This window comes from Chroicocephalus ridibundus, chromosome 9 (assembly GCF_963924245.1).
Source record: "Chroicocephalus ridibundus chromosome 9, bChrRid1.1, whole genome shotgun sequence".
Lineage (NCBI taxonomy): Eukaryota > Metazoa > Chordata > Aves > Charadriiformes > Laridae > Chroicocephalus > Chroicocephalus ridibundus.
Window position 1 is genome coordinate 35,757,872 of NC_086292.1, and position 13,142 is coordinate 35,771,013.

Consider the following 13,142-nt stretch of genomic DNA (forward strand, 5'->3'; position numbering starts at 1 on the left):
AATCTCAGCTCCTTAGTGCTTAATAAGGTGACAACAAAGTAGAAACAAAGTAGTCCTTGAAATTTTCTACATAAAACATAGGCTTATATGGCCACAATGGTTTAGGGTTTTTTATTCAAGCTTTGTTTTCAGGGACCCAGATATTCTAAGTCCAGTTGATTTGTTGGGAATAAGAAAAACTCAGCAACCTGCAGGCAGTGCTCAGCAAAATCCCCCCCCCCCCAAAAAAAGACCTTTTATTTTCCTCCACTAAATGTACAAATGGCTGCCATGAATGTATCAGAAGTTCTAGGCCTGTTCCCTTATAAATAAGTTGTTTCTTTTAGAAACAAGAAACTGTACTAAAAGAGGTAGCTCACTGGAAAGTGGGATATTTCTGAAAGTCTGTCCATCCCACCATCTCTTCTTCTTGTGTGTCTATCATTCGAGGCAGCTGTGGTGCTGGCTGTGTAGCTGTAGCAAACTGGGGAACAATATTTTGGAATTTGTGTGGTTTGTCCATATGAGCTTTAACATCACTGCCACAGTTCTGATAATACAGAAAGCAAGGCTAACTTATTTAGCTAAGCATTCGTTAACATTCCCATAATTTTAATATTCAGCTGTGGTAAGTGTATGCCAAATGCAAGATATTAGCCTCTCTTGGTTTTATGTGTCTACGTCTCCACTCAAACATGTGAGATAATCTGCTAATAATTTGTCTGATAAAAATAATTTTTTTTTTCTGCATATCTGCATAATGTTGCACAGAGCCATCAATTGAAGGACTTTTGCGACCACAGGAAAACCATTAACACGTAGCCATAAATTTACTGATTCATAGATTCAAGCACTACAAATAACAAACACAAATGTTAAGTTGCTTAGGATGCAACAGTTCTTATTGAAGTTCATAGTCGCACGCTAAAAACAACACCTACCCTGTGAAGACTGGCCAAACAAATGCGGTCAGACATTTCATGGACATTTGATCCCAGCACCTCTGAGAACACTGTAGAACTGAACTAAGAAAAGAAGCTGATATAGCAGGAATAACTAAAACAAATATTGAATTGCTCTCCAGGGTGCTTTCTTAGCCTATCCTGGACAATTAACCATCTAGTAACTCCCCTGAAAGCAAGCAAAGGTCTGCACTAGTTTGATTTGGCAGACCCTAAGAGGGACTGGGTTATTCAGGGCCTCCTGTCACGGCAAACTTCATCTTTGTGCGTTTCTCCACCCTCTGCCTCCCATGTCAAAGCTTACCAGCAACAGGTATCAGAAAGAAAACTTCAAAAGCAACGTAAAGTGAATTTATGCAGCTTATTGAGAAATCATGTTTCTTGGAAACCACCAGGTCTTTGAGGATTCCTTTGCAGATTATGCTCTTGCACTCCTGAACCCTAGCAGGATCAGTATAAATCCTGCCCATTCGCCCTATCCAACTTCACTGTTTTTTCACAGAATAAATAATTTTAGGATTTTGTCAGTGACTTTTATCTATTTCTGAAATGACAGTAAGTAATGAAATGGCACAGCTCAACAGGCCTTGAAATAAACATCTGAGGGTAAATGAAGTTTTCAGCTGAAAGATACAATTTGTAGATTGGTTTTGCTGCTGAACACGATCTTTCCCCTGTCATTAATAAAGTAAACTACAATGGTAAAGGAGAACTTTATTTATCTTACTGTCTAGAGGCTTTCATTCCTTATATGCTTTTCTGTTTGCATGTAACTATTATATGCAGTCACTGAGCTGTGCGCATGGCAACATTTAGCACTGTTAATATATAGGAGGATTATTTAGTTATCTGCTTATCCTCTGAAGTGAAGTTTATTTCTGTCATATACTACTTGAGATACTTTTTCCATGTCATCGGTGCATTATTTTCACGAACTTGCATCTCTGTCTCTTTGTTCAGCAAAGCAATTAAATGAATGCTCAGCTGAAAGCATACATTTAAGTGTCACTGAAGTTAATACTTTGACGCTGCTTTAAATGTCTTTGGATCAGTGCCTGGGAACATACAAACTCACTGTGTCATGAATGTGTTATACCAGAAGGATAGCAATGGCAGGTGGCAAAGCTCACAGCATTTAACTGTGAGTCAGTTTTTAATTTTTGGAGTAAGTGATATTTAATAAAAGGCATTAGTTCAAAGAATTACCATTCTGAATCTAATCAGCCAAATAACCTGCTCCCATCAGTCACTAATATTCCCTCTGGAAAAAGTTGAGGGAGAGTAAAAACGAGAAAACCAAAAATCAGAGGAATAACTTGCCCAAAGGGGATTTTCTTCCTTAACTCTCATTTGTGACTGCACATCTTCATCTGATTCTGTGCAGACTATCTGGAGAGTTCTTTTATGGCTCAAAATATCTGTTCTTTTTGTTTTCAAACCTTGGCCTACTCAGTTTTGATGATGCCTTAGGGCATTAAATTCTGCTGGCTACTTATGGACCAAGTAAAGTATTACCTTTCACTTGTTTTAAATATCTTGCAAGTGGTTTGGCTGTACCATTACGTTTGTCCTCGAAAGACTACCCACTTCCCATTAGTATGTTTAGTGAGGGCTGGCATAAGACAGGCTTCCCTTATTCACCTCCTTTCACATTTTCTCATCAAACAAGGTATTTTTTTTATATATATATATATATATATATATATATATATATATATATATAATATTTGCTGTTTGCCTTTGGACTTATGTTTTTATTTAAAGATTTCTTAAGAAATACCTATTTCTGGAACAGAAATTTTCATATGGTCTGGTTCAAATGGAGGCCAAAGAGTATAATGGCATAAAAATACATTCAACTTGTTTTTTCCCCCTTCCATTTCTCCCAAGACGTAGTTCATTAGTTTCTCCTGATTGACAGCAAGCATTGGAGAAGTGCTTGCATTGATCTGTCCACTAGCATTTGCTGCCTTCTTTTTTCCTCCTGAACAGTACCACTTAAGTCAGAATCTGTAAGTGCAGTCTAAATTATTCTTTCTTGTCCTGCATTTGTTGGCAATTAATATTATCTCCAAAACTTGCACCTTTAGCCCTCCGAAGTCACAGCCTGGTAGTTTTGGCATGAGGGGAGAAATTTAAACTAATAGCTGAGCGTGTATTTATTATCATAAAAGGCAGTAATGCTTATAAATGATTTTGTTTGTTTGTTTAGCAGACATCTATTAGTAAAGCATATGGAGTATCTCAGGATCTTTTACTGAACTTAGATATTTTTGTAGCAGCTATAACATAGATGGAAAAAGTCTTTATTTTGCACCAATTACATGGCATAAGTTTGCTTATTATAATTTTCCTTCAGCCTTTAACTTCGTTTTAACATTCCATAGTTGTTCATCTATCAACCCTTGTTGCTATTTTGAGATAGTAGACAGGAGAACAATAACTACTGCTTCTACTGAAAGATCATTTCAAATACCAGCTGTTTCCTACCTCATAAATCCATCCCTGAACACAACCAATTTGTTCCTTCATGATTACCGTATAAGCATAGAAAGTTCACAATAAATCAGAGAAGAGCAATGGATGTATGTATACTTGTGCTATGGGTTTCAGTTCCCACAATATCTGTCAATATATTCTTCTCTTCCATTCTTCCACTATGGAGCTTAACAACATCATAAGAAAAAATCATCACTTCATTATTTTTTTTTTTCCACTGTAGAATATATTCTAGAAGGCAATGTTTGCACTAGTAATTTACGGAACACAAAAGGGGCCTTTATTCCTTTAAACTGTTGCTTTTGCCTAGTTCAGCCACATAATTCTGCTTGCATCACACTTCAAGTATTCCTGAAGACAATGGCACCTGTTGTGTTTTTGCTTAAAAGAAATTTCATTTGCAAAACATAAGTGAAGTCAATAATGGAAAAAAACAACACACAGGCGTTACTAGCTATGAGAATATGATTTTTTCAAAACATTTTCCCAGTCACTTCTTGTACCAATTGAATATTTCTTGATCTGGAATCACATGTGTCATTAGCAAGAGTTACATTTACAAAATCAAATAATGTCCCAGCCACCTATAAGGACTGGGAAAAATAATAACAATCACACAGAAACCTTCTTGCAGAGTCCTGCCATTCTAATTGTACTCACGGTGCGATGAAGAGAGGCAGATACTGAAAGACTGCAGGTAAAGCATGGTGCAGCTGGACAATTTAAAAAACAAAGATTTCCCCGAGTAACTATTTTGTAAAACAAAGGTTTCTTGCTTAGTCTCTTCTGACTGTCATGGATGTGAGTCATCAGAAGCAAACCTGGTCTTGTCACTGTGGATCAGGCAGCAAATTCTGCTCAAGATCCCTGAAAGTTCCTACACAATAAACAGAATGCTTATACACTCAGTTTTATCCAGTTTGGAGTGTCTAAGGCTAAAAAAATTTCTCAAGAGCTTTGAACAAAATTTTACCTGTTATTTAAATGACTTAAACCTGTCACTGAAAACACTTACCATATCATCATTGTTTATGGAGGTCCGGATGAGCATGGCCATGGAAATACCAGATTTTCGAGCTGCAAGTGTCTGTTAAATGTAAATGCAAAACCGTTAAAGATTATACTAGTAACCCAAATTGTTGAATCTAATGGAAGGCAAGTAGTACTTGATTATACTGTTAGATTTAAGCAAAACTGTAGGAGTTACAAAAACTTTTAATTAATGTTTGCAGCACACAACTTTTAAGGTTTCAGTACATAATGTAAGCACACTTTCCATCATCATTACTGTTTCTTTCATCAGTGCCTAGCTGAGCTGCCATTTCTAATATAAAACCTGTTATTCAGAGGTTTATGACTCAAGTTTTTTTTAAACCACAGGCTGTCACTATTTTTCCGCTTTGCCAACCAAATTAATGTGGTACAAGGATAGGCATCCTGCCCTAATTTGGAAGCTGTCTGTGCCTGCAGCAACATGGGAGACCATTTTGCAATAGTCTTACGGTTCAAGTTGTCAGTATGGATAATTTTTCGTAACTCACTGGGCATTTTTAAACTGTGTGTATATATATAAAATGCTACTTGTCTTAAATAAAAAGTCCTTGGGAAACCTAAAAGTACTTTTTTCCTTAAAGACAATATTCATTCAATACTATGAATAGCTATATGGAAAAATACTCTGGTTCTTGGAGGGAGAAAAAAGGCTGGAACTCTGTCTCAATCTGTCCTCTTTTGCCTACATGATGTTAAGGGTCTATGAACACCTCCCAGTTATGAAAACCATGTCCTTGGTTGTAGAGATAATCTCATTTGCTCTAGTATAGTACATACAAAGGCACACAAAATAAAGTCTTTTTAATAAAGGAAATTTTATCTTCCTTACTGCAATATCCCTGTAATTTTAATGGGTCCTTGAGAATTAGAGAGTATAATAATCAGAAGAAAAAAGACCCTGGGGAAATGAGTTCTGTGTGTTTTCCAAATAATATTTCAACTCTGAATATCACTTCTACTACTAGTAGTCCTTTTGGCCTGATAGAAACAGATACGATTTATTCCACTGTACAAAATATTAACCAAAACATAACACTGCGATTTTACTGTATTTTGCCTGCAAAACTGGGCTCATGCATCCTTCTCCCTATTCCAAATCTTTCCAACTGTGCCTGAATACTTCTGCTTTATCTGTGTTCTTCCGTAATCCGGCATCTGCTTTGTCACACATTGCTGTCCCCGTAGTCTAGCAGTGTGAGGATGATCAATTATACCACCCACTAAACAGAAGTCTGATGTTGCCTGTGTTGTGAGGATACAGATTTTCACCTTACTGTGAACTGGATCTTCTGTAGTCCACCATTATAGAGCTATTACAGCAAAAGTTTCAATGATATTTTGCTCGTGACGTTCTTATTTTTGTGAAATATGTATTGAGTCAGAAGCAATTTGGGCTTACATCAGTAGAGGAACTGCGTCATTAATCTTTGGATGGAGAGACAATTACAATTTCTTCACATTTTGTAATTTAAAACACTGACATAATTTAAATGGATTTTTTTTTAAATGTAGAGATATTAAGACTGTTAATTTAAAATGTTTACTTTTCCCTAAGAACATACCCATTCAATTTTCAATAAGTTTCCCTTGATAATAATTAAACTTGCAGATAGACACAAAGTTATTAATCTTGTAAAACCAATTATAGGGTAAGAAGTCATCCTTGGCACAGAAGTGTTTGATCTGATTCCTCACTGTCCTATTACAGTTAATATGGGATGCAAAGAAACCCCCCCTTTTTATTTTTCTTTCTTTTAAACTCTCAGCAGTTTACTAAGCCCATGCCATTAATTTGCTATCAGTTTTCCCACTCTGTTATTAATAAAAGTAAATAATTCTTTTTGCTATTCTGTGACCATCTTTTCCTTCTATTTTTGTGAATATGGCAAATTCCTCCATTGGTGTTTGCCAGCGAGATTGGCAAAGTGACAAGAAAGATTAAACAGAGCCCAGGCTTTGCTTTTTCAAACTTTTTATGACAAAACCTAACGCTACAGGACTCACACATCAGAGTGAGAAATGGCAAGCAAAAATGTGTCTGGAACATTAAGAAGAAAGGAAAAAAAATTCATAATCAGTAGAGTTTTAGGTTTAAAAAGATTCATTTTAAAAGCACCCATCTTCTGATCCCTCTTGAAGCATACATTTCTTCTCGAAGTCTTGGAAAGTAGGTATTTACATTTACTAGCCTGCATTATGTTAGCTTTATAGTTTTGACCTCTAATCTTCATCTCCCTTATACTTAGAAAGTGATTTAATCCTTTTATGTCTAAAATACACAATCCTAGCCATTTCAGGCTATAGAGCAATATGGACGGTTTGTCAGAGCAGGAATACAAAGGGCATAATAACATTAACCTCAAATATAGGGTAGGGAATGATACTGTGTTCTGTCCTCCAGCAATATATCAGTCGAAGTACATGAGCCAACAGGAGAACTGCAGTTTCATGCTATCAGTATAAGTCAATAAAGAGATACTATTTCCTGTGTGAAAAAGAAAAGTAGGGAAGCAATTTTGACCCTGTCATGTGACTATGAGGCCCAGTTCTCCCAAGGGCTACTCCTGGAATCATGTAGCTTAACCATTTTGCTCCTTAATCATAACTGTGCCTAAATCACAGTACAGCGTCCTATATAAGAAAACAAAGCCTAATAGGAAACAGATAATTAGGCTGTTCTTAATTAAGTGTTTATCATGTTGGAAGGATAATAGAAGAAAGTGATATCTAGAGGGATTTGAGATAAGCTAGTAAAGTTAACAGACATTATGGATTAAATTTACAGGGATTTTAGTGAAAAAAACTCACAAGGATTATTTCCATTTATGTATCACTGTCAGAATAAACTGCATCTTCAAGAGAAAGACCATAAATAAGATGTTCCTGTTCTGAAATACTGTTGTTGGTGATAATTCAACAGCTTCAAGCACTGAACAAAACCAGAACAGTGGCTGTTCTTAAGGATGGAAAGAAGCAAGGAGAAGTGAGTGTTTTGGAAAGAGGAAGGGAAAAATGCTCCTGAGACTCATTTATGGGGAAACAAAGTGATAGGTTATGAATGTAGCACGAAAACTCTTTCCGCTACTGCCCTTCTGTTTTTAAATAGTAGCAGGGAAGAAAGGTAAGTGCAGCTAATCATCTGGAGCCTCCAGAAAGGGAGTCCAAATCACCAGAGCATCAAAGTAACAGGGTGAGCAACAGGAACCTGAAGCTTTTAATTACTCTCCTTTAACAGGACACAATACTCGTTCAGCAGTTTACACTTGCTTACCCTCTCAAACTGACGTTCAGATACTACCTCATGTCTTTCCTTATATGAGAATTTGACCTGCAGAGTGTAAAGATCTCTATGTAGGTACTATTGCATCATGAACATAAGGACAAATTTATAATTAAAAAAAAAAAAAAGAGAAGATGATAAAGCAGAACATCATCTTTTTAAATTTTAAATGTTTTTGCAAATCCCTGATACAGGATTTAAAATAACTTAGTCTCCTTTGTTCTCAAGTCCCGTTAGACTCCCTAATAACTTGTATCTACACTATCTTATGTACTACCTCAAAATTTGCCTTAGTAGCTTAAATAAATAAATTAATATAATTAGAAGTCATTCTAGCAAAAACATTGAAAAGTGCTAGGCATAAGTAAAAGAGAATTACACTCAAGCTACAATTAGAGGCTAAATGAAAAATTGTGTGGGTGAAAAAAGAGCCACCTGCCATGATGAAATCCAAGCAAGCCGCGGTTTGAGCAGCTAAAGTAGCAGGGAGGAAGCAGCAGTCAGGCTACCATTTTGCAGCTGTTCATGAATGCTGGCTGTGCCATGCGACACTCATTCCTGTGTTTTTACAGAGGGTTTCTGTTTTCCTAATCATCTTTTTCTTCATGATTTTTTTCTTTAAAAGAATCCATAGGCTGCTATCACCAGGAAAAAAAAAAAGTTGAAGACAAAATATTTGTTACCACTTTACAAATATTGTTATATTTTTAATGCAATGTAAGAGTTATCCACTAGAGGTGAATCTTAAAAAAAAATAAAATAAAAAATTACTGCTTTCAGCATTTAAAAGCTGCACAATTTCAGAATTATTTCTTTCTGAGCAACTACAAATAATTTATCATTACAGAGATCTTGATTTAATTATTTTGAAAGACAGATTTGTACTCTGTTGCTTGGGGGAAAGGGGGACAGGAAGGAGAAAGAAATCACTCAAAAGGAAAGAGACAAGCTATTGTCCGACATTACCTGCCCCCTTCCCATAATTTTTCTATTTAAAAAGTTGATGTCTGATCCTGAAATGTTCAACAGAACTGCAGTATTAAGCCCAGACAACAGATTTAGAAAGGAAATGGCAACTCAGCTTAACTCTACAATCATTACTGGACACCACTGTAATACCATTTACTTTTTCTTCATATTTGTTTTCATGGCACAGACACAACAGCATGCTCCATCTAGCTTCTAAGATTGTTCTGGATATTAAGGTTAGCATGGAAAACAATGAAAACAAACAAGTTCATCAATAATTTCTTAATTTCCCCACAACTAATTCTTAATTCCTGGAACACACGGGTGTGAAATAGAAGAATGGAATCATATTATTTTGATTTCCAGTTAGTAGAATTAAAAACCCCTGCAAATATACAAACACTGTTTGATTATTTTTGTTTTATCTATTTAATGTATGAATATTAAAATATTTAAACCGATTTGTCTATTAATGATTAAAGGAGTTAAGAAAAAGGACTGCAAATAGCAGATATAATGTAAAATAGTCCAGATAGTTAGCTTTTATTTAATGATTACTTGACATGGTACAAAAACTGAGAACGTGGCAGCTGTAATTTATATAAGCATCCTCAATCTTAAGAGTTTAAACTACTGTAATCAAGTTCTATCCTCTATAAATGCTTTTGTTGTGGAGCCACTTGCATTAAAAAGAAGTATCAGTGGATTGTTGTTTTAGTTGAAATGGGCAATTGTTTCATCCAGTGTGTTCACTCCAATATTATAAACAAACCAGTCTGTTTTACAACAGCAGCAAGAATTCACAAAATATTCTTGTGTTCTTATAATCAAAGTAATAATGCATTCTTGAATGAACAAAAGAAGAAACTTGCCTGATTACAGTGATTGTACAGTATAAAGTCACCTTTAAATCAAGTGAAATCAGGAATTTTCTAGAGTTTTCATAACATTTGACATGATGGCTCAAATTAACAGAAGCAAAGACTAAAGCATAGTGAGATAGAAAAATAGAACTCACTACCTTTACCTGTAACTGGGCAGATCACCACACCTATTTGGCCACTGTGAGTTAGTACTTCTAACCTCCACTGTAATTATTGCTATTCCTCTCCCTGGTTGTAGTTCCCCTTCAAATAAAAGCTCTAACTAGCATAAAAGAGAGAACATGCTTGTTTAAAAGTAGTGCAAAAGGGTTTTTTACAGCAATTACATCAGCAAGTGCTCTCGACTCTCTTTTCTAGCTCCACATTAAAGAGAGCTAGAACTGCTCACACTCTATGTATTGTTAGTCAAACAGCTTTCTGTATTGTTACTTCATTTGAATGATCACTTCTCCTTTCATTGCCTTTCCCTCCTATGCAGATACATTCTTCTAGAACTCTAATAATGACCCATTGGAACTTACGACTGCAGCAAAGAGAACTGTTCCTGTGGATGGATTTTGACTGCCTTATCCTCTTCTAATGACTCAATCCAAAACAAGCAGGGAAAGTAAAAAGCCCCAATGCATTAGTGAAAAAACTTAGAGATTTAGGAGAAAGAGAAGTAGTAAGGCTGCTGTTGAAAACTGGATTTTACAAAATGTGAATTTATGGAAACAAATGAAAGTGAAAGATATCATCTTAGGAAGATGTGCATAACTCTCATAAACCTTATATTGATACCAAGCTGAAACCATGAAAACTAATGCAGAGAAACTGGATGTACAAAGGGACTAGGAAAATAAGGAGGGACCTTTACAAGTGCCAAAGTTGGTGGAAAAAGAAAATATTTCCATGAGTTTAGTTACTAGAAAAAACTAGACTATAGTACAGAAGAGTCTTTATTTGCTTTGGGAAATTCACCTTTTGCAAGAGAGATCAAAGAATTCCATTGATTGATAGAAAAGAATTTAAAAGTAGGGAACACTTATAACTCCTCTTTATCTAGGTATCTAAGGCTGTTCAGTTCCACAGGGGAAGCATCACGATCGGGTCCTAAACAATCTGCTTGTATCATTAGAAAGGATATTTGGAATGCATAGATAACTTTTTAACAAATCTTTCGTAATAATTTTGGCATATATGATGCAGAGAACAGGACATTCAGATAAGGCACAACTTCACTTAGGATTAAATTCTTGGTCATGAAATAGCTTTTCTATTTTCCAATAGAAGGTCAGCATAAAATGTGACATTAATGAAATTATGACATTCATGAGTTATTATGAACATTTTAGAACATTTATCAGTATAAAACCACTTACCATAGCCTGAAAAATCCAGCCAAGATAAGAAAGAAATTATAAAGAATATTAATGTCAGATTTATTGCAACAAAAGAAGATATCAAATGACATCTATTTCAGTCAGTGTCAGAAGAGTCTAGCACTCATTTCTAGCAATATTATTTCTATATTTCTGAAACTGTCATATAAGTAAACATAAAAAAGATCATTAAATAAGTATCAGATCTTACAAGGACTTGAGAATTAAGCTGCTGATTTAAAGAAGGTATTTTGGAATCAACCTATTACAAGCTCAGAACTCACAGGAGATTGCTTAAAATGCACGTACCTTCAAATACAAATAATCTTTCAAAGATGAAGATGACCCATACTAAGTCTGAAAAAAGTTCCTCTAGAGTTGGTAAAATTATTTTAGGTTTACAGCGACAGAACTGAATTTTAATATAACTTACTATTTTAAAGAAGTATATAGTTAAAGACCATATAGTTAAGAGCTATACTGTAAGTCCCTAATTATTAAATTCCAGAATAAATTTCAGTTTTAAAACTGTGTAATTTTGCATTTATTAAAGGTAGAATTCCTTCAAGAGGAGTTATCCTTCAATGTCTGGACAGCAAAGTAGCAATCATTACATACTAATCATTGACATAATCTAATCATAGAATAATAAAATGAAAGTTTTATTCCACCATTCAAAATATGAATTTTATTTTTTGTTTCACTTTGATAATTATTATGTTTTTCAAAGTGAATAGTTAAGATTCTAATGTTTTAACTCGTTCTGAGCAATACCTGTCTGCAAACAGTTCCAACAATTAAGAATAAAGCAAAGTGCTATTTAATATACAAAAAAGTATCATAGTATGTCTGTAAATTATACTCATGTAATACAGTGGAGTGGCTACTGTCAAAAAGATGGTTTCAATGAACGCAGGCTCTACTATGTCATAAATTGCAACTTTTCACTGATTTCAGGAGGAATTCTGCTCTAAAATGGTTGCTGCGTTTTCTCTTTGTGACCTTTCAGATAGTGCAGTATATCACTTTAGAGTAACTGAACAGAGTAGCTGAGAATCCATTGAGCAATAATATGGCAAAGATTGATCTTTTAAAGACAACTGTAGTAATCATTTGCTTTGGCTGACTCCCTTTCTTTACAATGAGAAATTGGTTTTGGGCGCTCGCCACCACCAGAGAATAAATATGCATTTTAGTGAATTATGAATTCTGTATTTCAGAAAAAGAAAAAGAGAAATGTGAATGGCACTTAAAATTCTTCAGTGCAGAGAGGTTCTACTTAATCTTGTTTAGACTGGAAGTCAGAATAAATCTCGAAGGAACTGCCATTCTTTTCACCTTCCTGAAATTTATTTGCCTAGATTATTATTGTCTACAATGACTGTTAAAATAACATACCTCATCTTGTATCAAGAGTATCCATAAATCTTTAAAACATTCATACTGAAACAAGGTTGCTTTTTTAAAAGGAACTTTTTTCCTCTTTCAGTATCATAATAAATCAAGTCAATTGGTATCCCAAGCACTCAGTAACAGCTGTCTTCATAAGCTAATTCAACACAAAAATGAGTAGTTTATTATTGCACAAAATGCACATTACTTGATTCCACAAGTAACATCTAAGTAGTCGATGAGATATTCAGACTTATCTACTATACCAACTGTGTCATTGACTTCTACTGCCCTCAATCCATTCTTCTCAATATACCTTTTTTTTTTCCATAAAACAATTGTTGACAAACTGTCATTCACACGCACAATAGTAATTAACAAGAAAGATCTAGACAACTGACAAATGAATCAACAGTTTCATGGCATCAGAAGTTACTTACCACATCTCGAACAATGGGAAAAGATTTCTTTCTGCGCAGGTCTGGCATGCTATCAATTCCATACAGCCCACGGCCAGCACTGTTGGAGATGAAAAGAAAAACCTGAGACTTACAAGTTTCATCCTTAAGAATTGTTTATAATATCTGTATTCACAGTTAAAATCAAAATTAGCAGTTGTCAGCTAAAGAAGGTAAGTGTTCTAATTCTTATGAAAAATTAATGAGAGTGTTCTTGGTGTGGCTGACTTTTTCTCCTGGCATCCATTCACAGCAAAGAGTAGCCGAAAGGTTACTTAACACCTCCTAAAAATTTTTACCATGAT

At 34.9% G+C, this 13,142-nt stretch overlaps 1 protein-coding gene across 2 annotated transcripts in view; it reads right to left on the reverse strand.

Moving 5' to 3' along the window:
* The window catches only part of UNC13C (unc-13 homolog C), a 228,370-nt gene that overhangs the window by 121,240 nt on the left and 93,988 nt on the right, over positions 1–13,142 (reverse strand). For both annotated transcript variants that reach the window (XM_063345628.1, XM_063345627.1), the window contains 2 exons: positions 12,820–12,898; positions 4,456–4,527 (listed from right to left, as the gene is read on the reverse strand). In XM_063345628.1, the coding sequence (XP_063201698.1) occupies positions 4,456–4,527; positions 12,820–12,898 (151 nt within the window). The remainder of the gene's footprint in view (positions 1–4,455; positions 4,528–12,819; positions 12,899–13,142) is intronic.